The 23,304-nt window shown below is 46.2% G+C and overlaps 1 protein-coding gene across 10 annotated transcripts in view; it reads left to right on the top strand.

The window, feature by feature from the left end:
* LOC309381042 (sodium channel protein type 5 subunit alpha-like) overlaps positions 1-23,304 on the top strand; it is a 215,660-nt gene that overhangs the window by 134,566 nt on the left and 57,790 nt on the right. For 8 of the 10 annotated variants that reach the window (XM_081931408.1, XM_081931404.1, XM_081931406.1 and 5 more), the window contains one exon: positions 18,598-18,744. The exons of the other annotated variants lie outside the window; for them this stretch is intronic. In XM_081931408.1, the coding sequence (XP_081787534.1) occupies positions 18,598-18,744 (147 nt within the window). The remainder of the gene's footprint in view (positions 1-18,597; positions 18,745-23,304) is intronic. 10 annotated transcript variants of the gene reach the window in all.

Here is a 23,304-nt window from a genome sequence, read left to right as displayed (position 1 = left end):
CCTCAGATGAACGGCGGCATAGAATTATTATTATTATTATTATTATTATTATTATTATTATTATTATTATTATTATTTTTCTCCCACTACCCTGCCACCAAAGATTCGGGTGGAAGATTGTTATATTTGGGAGACTTTTGCCTTGGGGTTTCTTAGTCAGTTGGTCTCTGTGTGGGTAGTACAACATGGCTGTCAAAAGTGCTATGGATCTCAACCTGGAAACTGAAACTGCTTGTTTTGTTACCCAGGGAGAAAAACCAATGCTAGGATATGCAATCTGACACAAAATTGTATTACAACTTCCTTCCAAACACATAATTCAAGGGAAGACAATGCGTCGTACCCTCAGTATGAATTGCTTTTTGTGTTGATGCCAGATAACTCATCAGATTAGATTAAGTGAGGAGCCACAAAGCCAATTCAAAGTGAGGACAGTCTTCCATTGCCTGAATCTGAATTGGCTTCACAAAGTTGCCACGTTGCCAGATCTGGTTAGCTATGTGCCATCACATTTATTATTGCCAGTAGTACATGTGAAAAAGATCTAGGGATCTTAAGTAGGCCACAAGCTTAGCGAGTCAGCAGTGTGATGCAGCAGCAAAAAAAAAACCTACTGCTACTCTATAGGCTGCATCAACAGAAGTATAGTGTCCCGATCAAGGGAAGTAATAGTACCGCTCTGTTCTGCCCTGGTCTGACCCCACCTGGAGTACTATGTCCAGTTCTGGGTGCCACAATTTAAGAAGGATATTTGCAAGTTGGTACACGTGCGCAAGAGGGCAACCAAGATTATCAAGGGTCTGAAAACAAAACATTATGAGGAATGGTTGAGGGAGATGAGTATGCTTAGCCTGGTAAAGAGGAGATTGAAAGGTAGCTGTAATGGGAATTGGGGTCGCTTGTGTGTAAATTCCAAACTGCTCCGAGCTGGCTACGTAGCTGGAGCTTTTCCTGGTTTGACAGCCCTAAAAACGTGACTGTCTCAGTCACTGGCAGAATCCGTCAGTGGGCGTTTCCTAAACTTCCTCCAACATAAGAATTCCTTAACAGATAATCTCCTCCTCGCTTCTCTGCACGGAAGCCTTCTGCGCAGAGTGGGTGTGCCAAGGGGTGTTCCTGCACTTTCCTCACTGACCTCACTGGAAGAGTCTCGGAGCCTCCCCTCCAAAGTACTCTCAGCCTCTCCTTTCTTCCTGGTGTCACCTTGGTTTCCTTCCCCAGCAGAAGCTCTCTCTCTCTTTCCTTGCTGGTTCCCTCTCCGGCATCATTAGGGAGCCTTGCCTCTCCACTCGGCTCCGATGTCAGTTCCCTGACAGTAGCCATCTTCAAATATCCAAAGGGCTGTCACAGGGAAGATGGCGAAAGCTTGTATTCTCCTGCTCTGGAAGGTAGGACCTTAACCGATGGATTCAAGTTACAAGAAAGGAGATTCCGACTAAACATCAGGAAGAACTTTCTGATAGTAAGAGCTGTTCAGCAGTGGAACCGTCTCCCTCGGAAGATTGTGGACTCTCCTTCCTTGGATGTTTTTGAGCAGAGGTTGGATGGCCATCTATCATGGATGCTGTAGTTGAGATTCCTACATTGCAAGGAGTTGGACTAGATGACCCTTGTGGTACCTTCCAATTCTACAATTTTATGATTCTATGATCTGTTTTCTATACCAACTAAATTTCCTTGGCTTAAATTGTTCAAACTAAGCACACCTGCATAATTTCTCTTAACTTTATTCCATGATTGTTGCAAATGAAACCTGCATTTCTCAGGAAGCTGGGTTCTGCACCCAGTTCTCCATTCTGTGCTTTCCGCTGCCATCCCATGAAGCCATGCTGCATCAAGCACTGTATAGGAGTTCCTGTAATAATAATAATAATAATAATAATAATAATAATAATAATAATAAAATTGTTATTTATACCCCGCCCATCTGGCTGGGTTTCCCCAGCCATTCTGGGCAGCTTCCAGCAAAATATTAAAATACAGTAGTCCGTCAAACATTTTTTTAAAAAATAAAATATTATTTATACTCAGTTAAAGGGAGCTGTACTTGATCGTTGCCCTTCATGATCTTGTACAGTGGTACCTTGGGTTAGATAAGCTTCAGGTTACAGACACTTCAGGTTACACACTCCGCTAACCTAGAAATAGTGCTTCAGGTTAAGAACTTTGCTTCAGGATAAGAACAGAAACCGTGCTCCGGCAGCACGGCAACAGCAGTGGGTCCCATTAGCTAAAGTGGTGCTTCAGGTTAAGAACAGTTTCAGGTTAAGAACGGACCTCTGGAACGAATTAACCCGAGGTACCACTATATAGTATAGAGAGACATCAAAGATTAGCAACAATGGCCACTTTTTTTTCTTTTTTCTTTTTGTCGAGTACTAGTGTTCCTGAGCTCCCACTCCAGTGAAGAGCATCAGATAACAGTCTTAACAACAGCAAAAAAGTCCAGGAATTGAGTTTGGGAGAAGCCCAGAGGATTTCAAGAAAGCAGGGCGCATTGTGCTTTGAGCACAGCAATTGGAAAGTTCAGATGGTGAGATAGCATTTCTCCTGCTGTTGAGCGTTGTGTAGTTTAACTGAGCAGAATTTAATTTCCACAAGTATTTCTGTTATCCAGGCCTACACTGGACAACAGCCACCTTTGCTGAGCAAGGACCAGTTTTGAGCACTGCAGTAAAGTAGCACACCTCTGAAAATATCCTGCGCCTAAATAGGAAGCTCTGGAAGAGGAAGAACGGAGCAAAAGTACACATCACTTTCCCTTTGATGTTTTCCATGGCACCCAAATATGGTATCCATTTGGGTAGGTGCACCATGTCTCTTGCTCCTCTCATTGGTGAAGGCCATGACGTAATGGTAGAGCAAACCTTTTGCATTCAGAAGGCCCAAGACTCAGAGTATGGCATTTCCAGGCAGACCTGGAAAGAATCCTGATTGAAGAGGCATTACCAGTCAGCACAGACAATAATAAGCAGGATGGACTCAGTGTGGGCGTTCTTATGTACTGTCTGGCCCAAACCTTTAGCTGTCTTTGTGGCATGGAAGGGAGTTGAATGTAGGATTGACTGGTTCACATCTAATAGCACTCTGTTGTAGGGATCATAGAATTGTAGAGTTAGAAATGGGGGAGAAATTTGCTTTGTCCACTTCTTCCAGCAGACTGATCCTTTCTGAGCTCCCAAAGTCACCAATTGTTCAAAGTGCAGCTTCCAGTTACATCACATATTTCTCCAGATTTTGAAATCCATTTTTGGCACACAACATGTTCTCAAAAATAAGTTCTTTACATAAATGTTTGCACAAAATGCTGTGTTTACTGGTTTTAAGGGGGGGAAAGCACATGAGATGTATATAATGGCACAGCACAGGCTGGAATAGGGTGCCAGGGATGAGGAAGAAATATGATTCAGATCGTGCTCAAAAATGAACCAGCCCAATTCACACTTTCCAAAACAATGCAACAACTGAAAACACAGCTGCCCTTCAAAATTCACACTTCTCTGAATTTAGCAGTCCCGTTCCCAGCCAAGGAATGTGTACAAAAATTGCATCTACTAGGGTAAACTGGGTTAGGGAAAAACCCTGTGTTTTAGGCAAAATTGCACACAAAGGTGTATATTTTAAAACTAGGAATGGGAAGCCATGGCTCTCTAGTTGGTAGTTGTAGTCAAACATCATCATCCCTGACCCAACAGGTGAGTCCAACATCTGGAGGGCCAGACAATCCTCATCCCTGCTTTAGATGGTAATCTTCTACACAGCTGCTTGGGATTAAGCCCCACTGTAGTAGGACTTATATGTGAGTGAGATAACCGCCCAGGTAGTAAGGCTGACTTTCTACCATTAGCAGGGCCTTTTCTTGGTGACTCGGGAGTTGTGGAATGCTGTCCACTGTCTATGTACCCTGTCAGGTGGTGGTGTGGTTGCTTGAGAGCAAACAGGCAAGATTCCGACCTGTCTTTTCCAGCTTTCTTATTAGTCCAAAATATTTACGGTGAAGAGCATCGCAAGTTCGTGTCTGACTAAGTCGCTAGCAGAATCTGGGAGTGGTCGGTCCTTCTACCTCCCCCAGCATAACCCCCATCCTTCTCCTCCCCTCTCTGCGCCGAAACCTACTGCACAGAGTGGGTGCTGGCAAAGGGGTACTTCCCTCCCCTCCGCTTTGCTCAGGCTCCGTGTTGAGGCTCTCCCTAGCATCTCCTGGTCCCTGAACCTCCTCTACAGAGGAGGAGCTGCTTCGCAAGATCTTCGGAGGTTCCCTATAACACAACTGCCCTTCCACCTCTCGCCTCTGAGCTGATGGCAGTTCCCTGACATACCCCTTTCCCCATTAGCGAGAACTGTTTCATCCCATTGGACACTGTGGATTTGGCAAAGATTCTCATTGTTTTCATGTAATTTAAAATGTTTGTTTTATTGTCTTTTACTCTTTTTTGCATGGACATTTTATTATTATTTTTAAATTCCTGAAAATGACCCGTGACCATTCTCTCCTGAATGGCAGTCTAGAAATATGGTTTTGTTGGTTTTTTTAATGGTTAGAAATCAGAATTTTGATGTGCATCTGTGTGCATGCGCACAGAGTGTTATGGCTATTTCACTGTTGCCATTTTTGACCAAGGAGGCAGCTTTCTTCTTCACTGGCATCCTTTGGAACGCAGCACACAGGGGCTGTGCTAAACCAGCAGCATTTGCTCACTCGTCTTCGGAAGTTGCCTGTATACATTTGTTATGATGGGCTGACTAATTGGGTCATATGGACATGAGTGAGCTGCCTGCTGCTGCGAGGGAAGCCTTTGCACTTATCTAAAGCACCCAAATGTAACTTCTAATTTTGACACACAGGCATGCACACACATCCTTATTTTAAGCTGTGCTCCGTTCTGCATCAGATTGGAGCTGCGGTGATTCTGCAGAGCAGAGGAACGCAATGGCACGGAGGAATCTGCCGTATCTTGAGCAAGATCATTGGCCCACCTAGCGCGGTCCCTAGTCTCCTACTGATTGGCAGCGGTTCTCGGGTGTTTCAGGCAGGGATCTTTTCCTAGTCTGACCTGGAGATGCCAAAAATTGAACCTAGGACCCTTTGCATGCAAAGCATGAGCTCTGCCATTGAGCTACAGCTCAATAAAGAGGGTGGGAGGGAGATATGTACAGTGCTGTGTTTGGGTGGTCCACAGGGTAGATCAAAAATTTCACTCAGCCTGGAGTCAAGGCAGGAGGGAACGTAGGTCAGCAGGAGTCCATCGGGGCATCTAGACAAAACACTTAAAGATCTAACACCACTCATATGCCCCTTTCAGACGTTACTCCGTTTAAGAGGTCTCACTGTGGTCTAAGCCAAAGGACTCCTGCAACATGGAGACCAATTCATGCATGAAGGGGGCTCTAGAAGTTACCTCTGCCCCAGTGCTATTTATTGACCCCATTCACATAGATGCTGGAGATTTAACCTGAGACCTTTTGTATGCCACACATGTGTACTGCCATTGGTCTACAGCCTTTCGCTTCCAGCTGAAGCCCTTGACTGAACACTTTCCAGTCCCAAAGGTGCCAGGTCTTGGTGAATATGAACTCTATGCATTCCCAGCTTGATGCCTTTGCCTCTCAGTAGGTTCTTGGTGAACAATGAGCTTCAGAATATACCACAGTGCAATAGAAATATTAGCTTCTACACCTGCTTTGCAAATGCACACAACACAACACAGCACACTGTTTACGATTCTCTGTCCACCATTGCCAGGTGGGAAGGATCTGCTACGCTATCTTCCCAACAGGTGGGTCATGGTTGCTTACCAAGAGGGAGAGGCGGAGGGGTGTGGAGGTCAGTGCGGTGCAAATGGGTACCAGATTGGCTCCTGCCAATGTGTTTGCCCTGTGCTGATCTCATAGAATCAGAGAATCCTAGAAATGTAGAGGTGGACGTGATCCCAAGGGTCATATAGTTCCAATACCCCTGCGCAGCTCTGCATTTCTGTGATTCCGTAAGGTCAGTGCAGCACAAACACATTGGCAGGAGCCAGTCTGGTGTTCTTGCATAGTAGCTTCACCCCACACAATGAGCTGCTTCTGCCACCACCCCAGAGTCTTCAGTGCCCCTATATTCCTATGCCTGCCCTCCTTTCAGTTAAGACCTGGTCATTGTTTTTCCTTCCATCACTCACTTTCTCCAGTGTAAGAGACGCTGTCATACACACTCTTGCCCCAAAGATTTCTGAGTTGCTTATTCAGGACAAAGTGCCGTAGTATGGCACCTAAGGTATGTGAAGCAGTAGAAGACAAATGTAATAAACCACTAGTAGTCACACAAATCCATGGCACTTGAATGAATGATATCAAGCATTGCTCATTTGACAACATGCATTTGGACAAATGCCCAGACTTTAGCCTATTTGTCACTCATGGTCTGCTGGGTAGTATTTCACGGATTCCTCTTTCACCCCCAGAGCAAAAACTCTGCTCTGAAATGAGCATTTCACACAATTTTTGCTTTTGGGGAGAAGTCACGCTGCTGCTCAGAAATAATCAAGGTTTTTTTTGGGGGGTGTACATGTGTGATTTGAGCTGTTGGTGCTATCCTGGAGCCACAAACCAAGAAACACTGAATAGATGCCCAAGACTTAAGTGTGTGCTTCTTTCCTCTAGATTATCAGAGCTTTCATTTCATTTGCAGAAGTAATCTCTGAGTATCTGTCATATATTGCAAGGTTCTGGGGCATGTATTCAGCTGCCCACTCAGTTCAGACAGGGTTCACAAGCAGATTTATTGGATCCTATCACTTGCTGTGCCCGTGAATGCACCAAACTTTCCTCCTGCAATGTTGGCTAAGGAAGGTTGCTTGCGGGTAGACAGCTGTCATTAGCAAAGTCTGAAGAGTCCTGCTGGATCTGACCAGAGGCTCATCTAGTCCAGCATCCATCTCACAGTGGCCAAACGGATGCCCATGGGAAGCCCTCAAGGAGGACATGGATGTAATAGCCCTCTCTCCACTTGTGAGGGCTAGACAAATTCCTGAAAGGCAGGGCTATCAGTGGCTACTAGCAATGATGGATATGTACTTAGAATCATAGAATCATAGAGTTGGAAGAGACCACAAGGGCCATCGAGTCCAACCCCCTGCCAAGCAGGAAACACCATCAGAGCACTCCTGACATATGGTTGTCAAGCCTCTGCTTAAAGACCTCCAAAGAAAGAGACTCCACCACACACCTTGGCAGCAAATTCCACTGTCAAACAGCTCTTACTGTCAGGAAGTTCTTCCTAATGTTTAGGTGGAATCTTCTTTCTTGTAGTTTGGATCCATTACTCCGTGTCCGCTTCTCTGGAGCAGCAGAAAACAACCTTTCTCCCTCCTCTATGTGACATCCTTTTATATATTTGAACATGGCTATCATATCACCCCTTAACCTCCTCTTCTCCAGGCTAAACATGCCCAGCTCCCTTAGCTTCTTCCACTGTCAAAGGCATCAGGCATCTGAATACCAGTTTCTGGGAATCACAGGCGGACTGGATGGGCCATTGGTCTGATTCAGCAGACTTGTCTTACATTCTTATGGCTTGGCTTCCTTTCAGAGTAGAGGTGGCTGGGTAATTTACGGTGGTTTTGTAATATTGGTCTTATTTGCAAATATATACATAGATCAGAAGTGACATTAAGCAGCACCGGCACTCCTACAAGGCAGGAGTCTACAAGTTCTGGCACCCCAAGTTGCCTTCAGCTTACAGCTCATAGCCCAGCCCTCTCTCCGCTTCTCCCTTTCTCAGAGTTCTTCGGCTTTTACAGATTGTTGCACATAGAATCACACAAATCTGCCCCTTCCCTTTAGCTCAGGCTTGAAGAACCTCAAACCTGGAGACCAAATGTGTCCCTTCAGGCCTCCAAGGCATCATCATGAAGCCAAGCTGGAGGTAGGACTGTTCCTTATCACTCTGGGATGGGTGAATTTGGAAAGAAAACAGTGGCAAATTGCTGTTGGCATCTGCCTGTCTCAACAGACAATGGAGTGAGCCTCCGGAGGTGAAGTCAAACCACTGTGTTTGCAGTTCTTTTTTTATTATTACAGATTTTCTTGATTTACAAAAGTGTGTGCAATGTCTCTCTCTCGTATTCCCCCCCCCCATATAACATTTTTACAAATCAGTTTCATTTGTTGAGACATCAGGAAGAAAAGAGGGAAAGAGGTGGAGGGGTGGGGGAGATGGGTGGGGGTGGGGTCGGGTGGCGATGTTTCTATTTTACTTACTATATGTAGGGTTTGGTGTCAGCGTTGCTTGTGCAGGTCCTTTGCTGTTCACTTGTGTTCCTTTGGTGGTGAGAGAGGTTGGGGTTGGCCTAGGGTGTGGTTGTTCATTTGTGGTTGGCTGTGGTGGTCTTTGTTTTCATGTGTGAGTGGGGTGTGTGTGTGTTTTGGATCAGGATAGCCATATTGATTTGTATGCTGTTGGTGGGTTATTGTCATTGTCTTGTTGGGCTGTGTATGTGATAAAGGGGAGCCATACCGGGGTGAAGGTATCTTCTTCTATTTGTCCCCGTGTCAGTTTCAGTTTATTTGTTAATTTTTCTAGTAGAGCGGTTTCCTGTGTTCTGAAGGGACCTCCCTGGGGTGCAAGCCTGGACTGTGTGTATGGAGGTCCTGAGCTGCCCAGATGACAAGACCTTGCTGCTGTGGTCCAAAGGAAAGCAGAGCAAGACGTTGGGCACTAGCTTGGCTGCAGGTGTTGCTGGAAGAAGGCATACAAGGCGCCATCCATCAATCTTAGGGAATTCACTCCAGATTTTTACTCACCAAGGGTTTGAGACCCATTGGCTACCCTCACTTGGTTTAGTACTTGTGCAGATATCCTGAATAACCATTGAATTTGGGGGCAGGGGAAGTGTACTCATTCATAGTCCACAACCTGAATAAGGTAAAGGTAAAGGGACCCCTGACCATTAGGTTCAGTTGTGACCGACTCCGGGGTTGCAGCGCTCATCTTGCTTTATTGGCCGAGGGAGCCGGCGTACAGCTTCCGGGTCATGTGGCCAGCATGACTAAGCCGCTTCGGGCGAACCAGAGCAGTGCGCGGAACGCTGTTTACCTTCCCGCTGGAGCGGTACCTATTGATCTACTTGCACTTTGACATGCTTTCGAACTGCTAGGTTGGCAGGAGCAGGGACCGAGCAACGGGAACTCACTCCGTCGCTGGGATTCAAACTGCTGACCTTCTGATTGGCAAGTCCTAGGCTCTGTGGTTTAACCCACAGTGACAGTAGTGAAGTTTAAAATGCCACTTTGGCTCAGCCCTAGAATATCTTCCAGTTTTATACATGGTCTTGGACAAGAGCACATGAGCCTGAGGATAGCTTCTGATTGCAAACCACAGTCTCTGCTCCAAAGTAATTTCTTGTGCAAGTTCTCTGTTTTTCTTACGGGTTTCTCAAAACAGTGAAACCGTAAAGCTGCGGTGGCTTCGGTTGCCCTGACACCTCCGACTGCTTTGGGTGGACGTGATGGTACGAGGCTTTCTCAATCACGGTGAAAATGTACAAAAAGCCCTAATTGATTGAAAAGCATCTTCTGCGGTTATTTCAGGCAGTGCCTGGGAGCAGGCGGCAATCGGCAGCAAATGTTAGAAAGCGCACTCCAGTCTTTAAGAGACCGTGTTTGTCAACCCATTACGTTGTAATACCTGATTCTTCGTATTGCATTGTGGAGAGAGCCCAATTACCAAGAGGAAAATAAAGTGCACGCTGATTAAAACATCGTCGACGAGCAATTTCTGCTAAAGGTAGTGGCTTTGGGCGCTGCACAATGAACACTTATGAAGCACTCTTGTGCCTTTTGAACTGATAACAGGAGAAATTAGCATTGCCAATGCTGCCCTCTGCCAAGTTCTCCCACTTAAGGCTAATTTTAAAAACAGAACCCTTAGAGGAATGAAGTTGTGTATGTTTTAGAGGAAATAAAGCCGGGCAGGGAGATTTGTATGAATTTAGGGATTGAGGGTGCACTGAATATTCATCATTGTTGATGGGAAAGGGGGTTGCTGAATGTGTGGGGGGCAGTGTACCTCCCAAACAGAGATTTACAGCCTGTTATTCTCCCCTCTTCTGATGCTGATGTTTTACTGACATCTTTCTTTGCCTTGACGTCCTCCATCTTCTAGTAATCCTAATAATCAGGGATCCTGTGCAGAACATAATGGCATGGCAGGACCATGTAACCAACCTGTTTGGGTTGTGACGGTGTCCCAAAGCCAGCCTTTTATCCTCAGATGTTCCCTGTTTTGTCGTGCTGTAGGAAGGGGATGCAGGTGGTGCTGTGGGTTAAACCACAGAGCATAGGACTTGCCAATCAGAAGGTCGGCAGTTTGAATCCCCGCGATGGGGTGAGCTCCCGTTGCTCAGTCCCTGATCCTGCCAACCTAGCAGTTCAAAAGCACGTCCAAGTGCAAGTAGATAAATAGGTACCACTCAAGCAGGAAGGTAAACGTCGTTTCCATATGCTGCTCTGGTTCGCCAGAAGTGGCTTAGTCATGCTGGCCACATGACCCAGAAGCTGTACGCCAGCTCCCTCGGCCAATAAAGCAAGATGAGCGCCGCAACCCCAGAGTCGGTCACGACTGGACCTAATGGTCAGGGGTCCCTTTACCTTTAGGAAACTTAGGAACATAGGAAGCTGCCTTATACCCTATTAGTCCATCAAGCCCAGAATCAATTACACTCTTTCTGGAAGGGGCTCTCTAGGAATCTTTCCCAGCCCTGCCTGGAGACATCAGGAATTAGAGCTGAGATCTTCTGTATGCGCACAGCACGTGCTCCACCACTAAGACGTGACCTTTCCACTTAATAATATTACTTGTGCATCCACCTGCATGCACAACTGTTGAACTGCTGCTGTCAGCGATGGAAAGGAAATGTGTGCAGGTAGGGTTTGTAAGCTTTAGGTGCACTTCCAGTTTGCACCTCTGTGAACGCTACTGCTCAGATACAGCAATAGCTATGAGAAGTCTGTGGTAGGGGCACATCTGCAAGGTCTGGATCTGCATTGAGACGGGATAACAGGCTCTTGCCACTGTATTTGGGCCTAGTGCAAAGGGTTAATTAGCTGGTTACTGCCTTCTAGTCTGAACTACGAGTCAATGCTGGACAAAATCAATCCAAGGGAGTGTTGTGTTGAGCTATTCAAGTCAGTGCTTGATGGTTCTTAAACAAATGAGTAAATTGGGGTGGAGAACCTTCTACATCATGGGCAAATCTCTGGGGCCCGTGTGTCAGTGGTTGGTGGTGTCAGAGGTTCAAGTTTGACTGGGGGTGGGAGCGCAGAATCAATTTATAATAACTTAAAATATGCATTGAGTCCCCATGCCCTTTGCAACAGGAAAACAACAATATGATTTCATGTAAATTTACTGAGAGATCATAGCAGTGTTTGAAGGCGTGTAGTTATAGTATGAACTCAACAAATGGAAAGCATTTTACAGTGGTACCTCAGGTTACATATGCTTCAGGTTACAGAGTCCGCTAACCCAGAAATAGTACCTCGGGTTAAGAACTTTGCTTCAGGATGAGAATAGAAATTGTGCTCCGGCGACGCAGCGGCAGCGGGAAGCCCCATTAGCTAAAGTGGTGCTTCAGGTTAAGAACAGTTTCAGGTTAAGAACGGACCTCCAGAACGAATTAAGTACTTAACCCGAGGTACCCCTGTATTTTCTTGCCTCCAAATTACTGCAGTCAGTGACGACCATATGTGAACTGGCCTTGAGGATACATCAACATTCTCTTGTCAACTGCCTTGGGGTGTACATATGTTATGAATAGCAGTATAGAAATTGGCTTTAATAGCTAAATCAGCCTTCCCTAATCTAATGCCCTCCAGGTGTTTTGGACTACCACTCTCATCAGCCCTCACAATTGCCTGTGCTGCCTGGGACTGATAGGAACTGGAGTCCAATAACATCTGGACAGCACCGGGTTGTAGATGGCAGAACTATATATTTTCATGAGTTAGGGTTGCCATATTTGAAAAAGTGAAAATTGGGATACAAAAGCTGTGGAGTTTTTTAATTTTGCCCCCAAGCTGTTGAGTTTTAAAAAATCTATTTTAAAGGAAATTTGCCAAAAATCTACACTTCTGAGTCTTTCTAAATCTACATTTAAGCGAATTCCACCCGGACACTGTTTCCAACGGCTAGAACCTGGCAATGTCTGGGAAATTCCAGACATGGGGCCAGTGTGGTGTAGTGGTTAAGAGTGATAGACTCGTAATCTGGTGAACCGGGTTCGTGTCTCCGCTCTTCCACATGCAGCTGCTGGGTGACCTTGGGCCAGTCATAATTCCTTGAAGTCTCTCAGCCCCACTCACCTCACAGAGTGTTTGTTGTGGGGGAGGAAGGGAAAGGAGAGTGTTAGCCATTTTGAGACTCCTGAAGGGGAGTGAAAGGCGGGATATCAAATCCAAACTCCTCTTCCTACATGAGCCAAACAGAAGCCTTAAGTTCTCAGTTCTTATTGAGACAGAAAAACTGTATCTGGGCTGCAACACTTCACAGTGCAGGTATGAGCTCCTTCGTCTGATGTTTCTAATATAGAAATGTCCCTGCATATGAAAAATGAGATATCAAGGTGAATGCTAGGCTAGAATCCTCCTCCCTAAGATGTGCAGGGAGGGACAGAGGGTTATTTTATGTCAACTATGTATATCTCTCCTTTCTGTATTGTAAGGTACTCCGCCTTGTGAACTTCTGCCTGCAGCCTGAAATAGAGGGCTGAAGCAGAGGGAAAGCTCTTCAAAGAGAACGAGGCTGTAGTTACACAATTTAAATTCCTGTCTCCAAAAGCAACTCATGGAAAGCTACGCTCACACCCCGGTTTCCATTTGTATGCATGAATTTATCGCCTCGCTTGATGCTTTCTACCTTATAAATTACAAAAACCACTGATTCAATAAATATTAGTATGATGAATACTGCCTTGGCAACTCAGCGCTTGACATAAAACAATTACGAACAGATTACATAAGCATCCCACAGTGGGGGATCTTTGCTGTCAATAAAAGTATTATTGTTGCAGCAAACATAATGAATTGTTTGGAATTCAAAAGAAAGTTGTGTGCGTGTGTGTTTGCACACATATACATACACATGCATACAAATCTGGTTGAGCAGGGAACAGGCCTGGCAGTTGTCTGTGATGTAGTTATTTCTTTTGGAAAACAGTTATCCATTTCCTTTTTTCTTTTACTGATTTTAATGCAGAATTCCTGCCCACGTGTTCTCAAATTCTGTAAATCATGTTTGGGGATGGGGGGGGGGATGACTTCAGTTCAGTTCAAATTTTAATGCAAACCTTCCTAATTCCAAAATAAAGCTTTCCTTTGGAAGCGACACTTCTCTGAATTTTGGGATGCGGTTTCTCCAACTGAATAATGTATTCCAAAAATGTGTCTATTATGGAAAATTCTGCATAAGGTGCATGTTTGTGGGAAAACAATGAATTATGCATTATATATGGGGAAATTGCTTGCAAAAGTGGGTATGTAAGGCAAAAATCCTTGCAAAAATGTGTACATTGGATACGATTCCTCTAAAATGCTGATGAATTTTCAAGATAACTTTTTTTTGTGGGGGTGGTTACAATGTAATGATACAGATAAAATGTAATGTTAAAAATGCTGTGGGAAGGGGGTAAATGGGATTTATTTATTGCCTTTGTAAACATAGAACCTTGGAAAAAAGCTGGAGTGGATCTCATGTGCTTCTGGTTGACCAACTCAGAGATTTACCATATTTTTCGCTCCATAAGGCGCACCGGACCATAAGGCACACCTAGTTTTTAGGGGGGGAAATCAAGAAAAAAAATCTCCCCCCTCCCCGCCCCAAAGAGCAAAGAAACCAAGACAGCGAGTGGGATCCATCCCACTGGCTGTCTTGGCTTCCTCTTTAGCCGTGCACAACCTCTCCAGCTGGGAGAAGCTGTGCACAGCTTTGGCAGAAGCCAAGACAGCGAGCGGGATGGATCCTGGTCGCTGTCTTGGCTTCGTTTTTAGCCATGGAGCTGGGGCGGGGGAAGCCTTCAGCAAAAGGAACCCGAAGCCTTTGGAGCGCAGCGCGAGGTCTCGCTGCGCTCCAAAGGCTTCAGGAAGCTATCCCTAAAGCCTGGAGAGCGAGAGGGGTTGGTCTCACCGACCCCTCTCGCTCTCCAGGCTTCAGCGAAAGCACGGCGTAGCCTCCGGAGTGCGGAGGGAGCACTTGCACTGCGCTTTGGAGGCTTCGCATTGCTATCGCTGAAGCCAAAGACCCTGCATTCGCTCCATAGGACGCACACACATTTCCCCTTAATTTTGGGAGGGGGAAAAGTGCGTCCTATAGAGCGAAAAATACGGTAAGTCCTACAGGCTCTGAGAAAGAGGTTAACTGCCCCCCACCCCAACTCCATATGCAGGAACAGTTCCTGAGATGTGGCAATTCTGTCTCCACTTCCCCTTTCCAACTGGAATTATGGCTGCAATCCTTGGCCCACTTACCAGGGAGCAAGTCCCACTGAACTCAATGGTGTACTCAGAGCTGAGTAGGCATGTATAGGATTCTGCTGTTTTGTGTCATGTTACATTTCATTGATTATGCAGAGTGCCTCAAGTGTAACTGCTGCATCTTATTGTCTTTTGCATAAAGCCCCAATTAGTGCGAAAGAGCTGTATGAATAAAATCGTTTGTATTATGCTTGCAATTCGTTTGGGGGAGGGAATGTCGATTTTAAAGAAACGAAAAGTTAATGCGGCTGATTTCTTGCACTGCTTAAGGTCCCCCCTTGTCCATTATGGACTGTTTTTGATGCAGACAAAATTCCAGCTCCCCTGATTGTATCAATGTGATCTTTTGGCCTGTGGAGAATTGATTAAAGTACATGCCCAGCATTTACTTGCAGCACTTTCTCAAGCCCAGGGTACAGTTTGGGGCTGGGGGGGGCGGGGGCGCTGAATCAATTTGTAGTAAGTTAAAATATGCATTGAGTCCCATGCCCTTTGCAGCAGGAAATCACTAATATAATCTCAAATAAATTTACTGAAAGATCATAGCAGCGTTTGAAGGGGGTGGTTATAGTATGAACTCGGCAAACGGAAAGCATTTATTTCCCCGCCTCCAAATTACTTAGCCAAAAAGCTTTCTTTTGTCTTTACTGCTATTTCAGTCTGAAATGAAACATTTTTCTCTGTTTCTGCTGTGCTGTTCCCCGCAGTGAGGGAACTGTCCAACCATGGCAGGTGGGCTAATAACCGTGACATCAATAATATTAGGCTCATCAAGCATGGGCAGTAAAACATGAGGATGTGGCATGAGCCAAATGCAAAGAGTTGGAAATAACTATTGTTTTAAAAAACCTGTTCTGCTTGTAATTGCCTTTTTAAACAGCAGGGAAAGCCCCTCCTCAAAGCTCTCCTTAGCAAACCATTGAAACCAGGCAGAGCGTTGTTAATGCGTTTCAGTAGCAAGGGGAGTTAAGGCAGTTTGATGCAGTTGTACAATGGCCACGCACATCGCCCAAAAAGGAGAGCCAAAGAGAACCTAGATTTTGCATAAAATTCACATATGCTCAAGCAGTGATGTAGCGTGGGTTGTCAGCACCCGGGGCAAGGCAAGTAATTTGCACCCCCTAACCCGTGGATTTGCGCCCCCTAACCCTAACCCCCAGATGTTGCGCCCGGTGCGGCTGACCCCCCTGCACCTCCCATGCTACGCCACTGTGCTCAAGTGTTGGTGCTGACCTTTAAAGCCCTAAACGGCCTCGGTCCAGTATACCTGAAGGAGCGTCTCCACCTCCATCATTCTGCCCGGGCACTGAGGTCCAGTGCTGAGGGCCTTCTGGCAGTTCCCTCGCTGCAAGAGGTCAAGTTACAGGGAAGCAGGCAGAGGGCCTTCTCGGTAGTGGCACCCGCCCTGTGGAACGCCCTTCCATCAGATGTCAAAGAGAAAAATAACTACCAAACTTTTAGAAGACATCTGAAGGCAGCCCTGTTTAGGGAAGCTTTTAATGTTTAATAGGTTATTGTATTTTAGTGTTTTGTTGGAAGCTGCCCAGAGTGGCTGGGGAAACCCAGCCAGATGGGCGGGGTATAAATAAATTATTATTATTATTAGTAGTAGTAGTAGTAGTAGTAGTAGTAGTAGTATGTGTCGGTTCAAATTTAGAAACAGTTATTGTAATTTAAATAGAAATGCAAACTATCTGATCATAGTGGCGAAGACTCTGATCAGGTAATCTGCATGCCTGCTTAGTCTATTTTTCAGGTGCCAATCGTTGACAACACACTTCAAGGTCCCTGCTCTCTCTTCTTATGTTTTTTAATCTTCAAACTATATTTGGACCAGGCAGCCCTGTAAACAGAGGGCAGCCCTCCTGACACACAGCCACTCTGCAGAGTTGCCAGAAAGACTTGTGCAAAGAACAGCTTGGGTGTCTGGGCACAAATCTGCTTCTCTTTCGGTTGGGAGCATGGTTTAGAGGCTGGCTCCTGCATTCCTTGGGCTTGGGCCTGGAAATAAACATGACAGTATGTTACTCCCAGGAAAATGAATGCAGGATTGCACTTATAGCTTCCCTCAAAGGAGAGGTGAACATTGTTGTTGTTTAGTCGTTTAGTCGTGTCCAACTCTTTGTGACCCCATGGACCAGAGCACACCAGGCACTCCTGTCTTCCACTGCCTCCTGCAGTTTGGTCAAACTCATGCTGGTAGCTTCGAGAACACTGTCCAACCATCTCGTCCTCTGTCGTCCCCTTCTCCTTGTGCCCTCCATCTTTCCCAACATCAGGGTCTTTTCTCGGGAGTCTTCTCTTCTTATGAGGTGGCCAAAGTATTGGACCCTCAGCTTCAGGATCTGTCCTTCCAGTGAGCACTCAGGGCTGGTTTCCTTAAGAATGGATAGGTTTTCAAATTCTTCTTTGGCTCAGATTGCAGAAGGGGTCTTCTGTCCTTCAGCCCTGCTTTGAAGGTCTGCCTCTAGGAAAACTTGGGCCAGAGCCCCCCAGAAAAATTCCATGCGGGATGAGCTGGTCACCTGCAGGAGTATGCTTTGGGCTCCTGCTCCCAGTTTTCCCATGGGCCAGTTTTTCAAAACACTGCCCTCACAAAATAATGGAGATATGTTTCACCTTGACTTTCCTAGTGGAGAGCTCTGAAGAGCCAATATGTATTGGTTCAGCAATTAACTGCTTGGGTGAGAAGCAGTCTGTTTCACTTCCGATCTAATGTGAGTTGTGAGCAGTTCCTCTGTCTCTAAATGCTGGGGACAGCTGGTTTGAAACCTACCCTCCTTCCTCAGGCTACCATGCCTGAGCGGCAGAAGAAAGGAAAGGGCATGGAGCAGTGGGCCAGTCCTCCCCACTGTTTACCCTTCTCTACCCACACCCAACTAACTCATCAACCTCCTATCCTCTTCCTGAGGAGCTCAGGAGCTCGTTCTGCACAGGGTTTAGTCCCTAGCAGTTTTAACATGCAAACTTGGGAGGTCTTGTCTTGGCTTAGCACAGGGGTGAGGAACCTCAGATCCAGGGCCTGAATGCAGCCCTCCAAGCCTCTCTGTCTGACCCTTAGTCTCTCACAAGAACACATCACTTCCCCAGACAAACCCCCTAATGGCCCTGCTTCCACCCTCCTTACGAGATTTTTGTCTGGCAAGAAGATGTCCTTCACCACCTCTGGCCTCTTCTACAAAGGTAATATTTACATTTAGTGCTCCGCCTCCATTTTTCTCTGGCCCAACCCCACAACTGGCAAATGGCCCTCAGGGATTGCAGGCCCTCCAACATCCCACTGATCAAAATGGGGGTCCTCGTTTTTTGGCCCCGAGCTGTTGCGGTGTGCGTTTTTCTTTTTGTGAATCTGGATTAAGGGGTTTTCTCAAGGCGGTGGAGGGTGTGTGTGTTTTGTCCCATTGGAATAGCCCTTCTTCCAATAGGAAAAGTGCTCTGCAGGAGGGGACAACACAAAAATGGAAGAGTCCGGGAGGGTCAGTTGTGGGGGAGTGAGAAATGTGCCTTTTTTTCTCTGGGATCTCTCTGTTTTCTTCTGAGGAAAGTTGGAGGGTATGTATTAGTGAGCAGGTTAGCCTGGGGTATCTGACGAAGGGCAGTGAGGCCAGAGGAAAGGGCAGGGACTAATTAAGAAGCGGAATCCACCATCTTCATGAGATGTGTGTGTGTGTTGCTGCATAAAATCAGTGCTGCTGACAGGAAGGGGAGGTTCACGAAAGGACTGTGACCAATCCCAGAGGGAAGCAGGGAGTAAGGCCAAGAACCAAGTAAAGCTGCTTTGGCCAAACGAAGCCATGAGTTTCCCAGAGAGCTGCCGTAGCTCAAAGGTCTGTAGTTTGAATTTGCCCGAGTCTGATGACCCTGTCAAAGTGCAATGGAAATTATTGTAAAAATTGCACAGTTAATTAAATGCAATCTTGTTCCTTCACCCTTTGCTGCCCCGAGGTGCCACTTTTAATGAGCATATTTGACGCTGATTTTTCTGTTCTCACTGGGGCCGTATGTGTCTGTCTGTGTGTTCTGCTTATGAAATGAGCATGCTGGAATAAGGGGGGGAATAAACCCATTTAGGATTATTTCCACCAGGACAAACAACAGCAACTGAAAGGGCAGCGCTACAAAAGCCCAGCTGTTCGGAGTCAGGCCTCTGAGATTTGCGAAGAGTTAAGTGAGTTGCAAACGGACAAACAGTCAAAGGATGAGTCTCCGGTCCCACCAGTAGGGGAACAAGAGGTAACCCTTTGCTGCCTGCTTTCTGCATGCCGTCCGTTGCTGGAACTCTGTAGTGCATGCAGTAGAAATTGGCGAGGGTTGCATGGGGCATGCGGGAGGGGGGGTCATTTCCTTTATAAATGAGCCTATCCGGTGCCAAAGCAAAACAACGCAGAATGGCCACTATAGCTGTGGTAAGTATGGAGAGAATTAAAAGCAGAGAATTCATGCAATGTCCAGGAATGGAATTCCAGAATGCACCATTTGGAAAAACAAAAGCTGGTTACAATTGCCAAGTGGGTTCTCTGCTATAGCCTGAGGTCATGTCTATCATTTGGATGAAAAGCTGGTCATATAGCAGTTTCCGTCCTAAGCATAACTTCAGTTGCACATAGCATACATTCGCAGATGCAACCATCCTACAGAGCACGGGTGAGGATGTTGCATAACTGGAGGTGCCTGAAGTTTCTCCTGGGGGTGGAACCACACATACGAGTTTACTGAGGCAGCAAGCTGTTTTTCTGCTTAAAAGGTACCTTGCCTGCTCAGCCTGTCATAGAAACATTAAATATATCCCCGGCTGTATATAGAGCACATGCATATAACTTTGTTGAATTGCAGACCATGCTTTTACAAAGTTGAATATTTAGTAGTTGGGGGATGGTTTCACCCCATACAGCATGAGAATCGATGCGCACTGACTAAATGAACAAGAAACTCATTGCCTGGGACCCAGGTGCACTCTGTACGAAACAAAGTGGGAAAAGGAAAACGGCATGCTTCCATTTCAAGTCAAACTTTCCGAATGGCCCGGTCGTAGGAAGCAGCAGCAGCAACAACAACAAGCTTTCTTTCCTCCACCACCTTTAAATGTGCGCAGAACACAAATGCCATCTCCAAAGAGCACAATTAGATTCTATTTGTGACTGTTTAAGAGGGAGATCAAAGAGCATGGCACCTGTCCATGGGACAGTGAAAAATGAGGCAGAAGTTCATGTGAGGTGACATACGCCAGCAACAACACCCAAACGATGCTATTTTTGAAGGCTTAGCTCCGTGTAGGACAGCACATACAACTGGACCCACAATTTCATGTCCAAGCCCTGGGAAGCAGGCAATGGCTTAACTGTCTGGTGGCTCGTATGACAACTAGCTCAAGCGCATGGGGCAACCCAGGAAGTACGCCAACAGCTTTGTCAAGCCGCCAAGAGAAGAGTTGGAGGCAATGCAGAAATCACAAGGGGAATCATATGCACTGGAGTAAGGCCAAGCGGAAAGCTCCGATTTCTGAACTTTTGGCTACAAATTGAGGAACAGGGGTGAAACTGGGGCCTAAATAGAGGAGGGACAAATCAGCGATCCACGCCATCAGCTTCTTGATATTTTCCGTACCACAAAAGTGTTTCTGTGCCCCAGCCCCCACCTCAGTTTATATGGATGACTCTAAAATGGCTCTTAGATTGCTTGCAATGCACTGTTGTTGTTGCTTTTTAATTGTGCTGCTTCGTTTCTGGTTCCTCTCTCATCCCTCCTGCGGCTGTGCTGCTGAGTTTTGCAGATATTATAATCTTTCCTTTTGTCACTGTCAGGTTATCAGGCTGGGGCTTATGCACGCTGATGCAACAACCAATGTATTTTCTCTGTTCACCTGCTCGGGTAATCTAATGTTTTCTTTTTGGAGTCTCTGCTTCTCCTTTTCCCAAAACCTCATACCAGAAAGGGACTTAAAGCTGAACCATATGAGAAGGGGGGGGGGCTGGTCCTTGGTGCCTTTTCCTTCTCATTTTGAAGCCTGGCTGAGCTGATTTAAAGATCAGAGACACAGTGCTATTAGAGATGGTGCTTAACTCTTTCCTCCAGTGAGGGGCCCCTCAATGGGCTGGTGTGTTAATTTGGGGGTTGTTGTGGGGATATTTTCTCTGATAAGCTTGGGGTGGGGGCAGGAGGGATCTGAACTGAAGGATGGGTTTGAGCACCCTCTCCCAGAGCACCAAATCACCATCTTCAAAGCAGGCCCTTGTTATCAAAGCAAACATTGCAAGCAATCCTGCATTGCCTGCCTTGTGTCAAGTTTACCGTATTTTTCGCTACATAAGCTGGGCTTCCCCCCACTGCCAGCCCCAAAGAGCAGGTCAGGGAGCAGCAGAAAGGCTGCTCTTTGGGGCTGGCGGTGGGGAAAAGTGCTTCCCCCCACCACCAGCCCTGGGGAGCAGCGGGAAGGCTGCGCACAGCCTTTCCGCTGCTCCCCGACGTGCTTTTTGGGGCTGGCGGTGGGGGAAACCTGGGCTTCCCCCGCCAGCCCCAACAAGCTCCGGAGCAGCTCTAGGGTAGCCCGTGAAGCCTCCACAAGGCAGCGGGGAGCCTTCATTCCGCTGCCCTGGGGAGGCTTCACGCAGCTATCCCTGGCTTTTGTGGGAGGTGGAGGAAGGGACAGAGCGAGGCTCTCTCACTTCCCCCACCTCCCGCAAAAGTCCCCAAGAGCCGCATATATTTTTTCTTGAATTTCCCCCCCCCCCCAAAAAAAAGTAGGTGCACCTTATGGTCAGGTGCACCTTATGGAGCGAAAAATACGGCACTCCTTCTTTTCAAAGTGTGGTATGGTAGTTCCAACTCCCCCTGCCTTCTTTTCAAGTATTTTAAGAAGAGTTTGGATTTGATATCCCGCTTTATCACTACCCTAAGGAGTCTCAAAGCGGCTAACATTCTCCTTTCCCTTCTTCCCCCACAACAAACACTCTGTGAGGTGAGTGGGGCTGAGCGACTTCAAAGAAGTGTTACTAGCCCAAGGTCACCCAGCAGCTGCATGTGGAGGAGCGGAGACGCGAACCCGGTTCACCAGATTACGAGTCTACCGCTCTTAACCACTACACCCCACTGGCTAATAGGATAAGACAGACAAACAGGCATCCTGGGATGTTTTATCAAAAAGTAATCAGTTTCTAAGGGCATCACGCAGCTCCCAGGGGCTTTTGGATTAGGACCACAGTTCTGCAGGGGGTAAACTACCCCACCACCACCACCATTCCACCCAGAGCTATTATTTCCCTACTAAGGAAAACTTAGATCACACCATAGATTAAAAAGTACATTGCTTTTCTGCAAAGAATCCTGGGAGTTGTAGTTTGCAGTCTCTCGGAGCTACAGCACCCATAACAAACTGCAGCTCTCCCATGATTCTTTGGGGGGAAGAAATATGCTTTAAATGTATTTTTAATGTATGCAGCCTCTGTTACTTCTTGTCTAGTTTGGGCTGTAGTCATCCGTATAACCTGGTTTACCAAACCTTTTCTTAAAAAAGGGTCCATCTTGGTCTCCCTTCAAAATCCATCTTTGAAACAGGATCTCAGTTCCTGAAAATGGCCCCATCTTTTATGTTCCCGGGAAGTCTGCAGTAGCCAAATAATCAGCTGCTCAGATGTTTTCATTTCCATTGCAGAAGGGTGTGGGGTTTTTTTTAGGAGCATTCTTCACGCAAATCTCCAGAGAGCTGTTATTTCTGCCCTTAATCTCTTCTTCTGAAGGTAGTGCTTTCTCTCTGTCTGGTGCATTCATTTGAATTGGGGCGGGGGAAGGGGCGGGAGAGAAGCAGGAGGCTGCAATTAGCCACAAGGTAAAGATCATCTCTTCTCTCAGACATTGCTGAAGAGGCAGATTTGTCCATATGGAGGCAGTTCCAGATTGCTCTTTGAAAGCTAGGTGGTTGATATTTCTCCCTTTTTATCCTGGAATATCAACCACACAAGCAACAACAAACCCAACACCCTTTGTGCTTTGGCAGCACAGGAGCTCATGAAAATGTTTAAAGACCGAGGACGCAATAAGATTTGAACCACCAAGTGATATTTATCCGTGGGAGCAGTAAACATTTTCTGCCTCTACTTGCTGAGGAACTTATGAGCACGTATTCCAGGAATCTTGCCTTCTGCAAAGGATTCTGGGCCGTATTCTAGAATGTGCTTTCAGATGGTGGAAGGCTCTGGCCAAGCTGGTGGGCCTTGCTGTCACCATCGATGAACTGGGAGTGTGTCAGAAAAAAACATGCCTGAAATATGCTGATCTAGTTCTACCAAGGACTGCCAGTGGGGAAAGGTGTGGCTGGATGCTCCTAACTGCACCAAGAAAACTAGATGTTAGGAAGAAGCTTTCTAGACTTCTCCCGGACATGCTATTTTCCTCTGTATTTGAACCTCCCCCCCCCCTGCATGTAGTACCAGTTAGGGATTGGTGGGTAAATTTATTCAGTTCTTGGAAGAAGGTTATGAACCTGCACCCATGACATGTTATAAGTGGAACAGGGAGGTAAACCACATGGCACGTTAATTTTACATTTCTGTATTTCTATTGGGAAGGGCTATATATTAATAAAAGCTATTTTTTAAACAAAAAGTATCCAGTTCTCATTTAAACACACTCTTACTAAATTTGCATTTTTTCCTGAACCTATATGCAAACAGAAACACAGATCTCCTTTGAAATTGGCACTTATCTTAATCTTTCCAACCACTAAGCAAAAACGTCGCCTTTTTTACAAAATGCTGCTGTGCAGTTGTTTCATTTTTACATATTTCGTTCATTTGTCGT

Source organism: Podarcis melisellensis, assembly GCF_964234715.1.
Source record: "Podarcis melisellensis genome assembly, chromosome: 12".
NCBI lineage: Eukaryota > Metazoa > Chordata > Lepidosauria > Squamata > Lacertidae > Podarcis > Podarcis melisellensis.
This window is presented reverse-complemented; position numbering and strand designations above follow the sequence as displayed.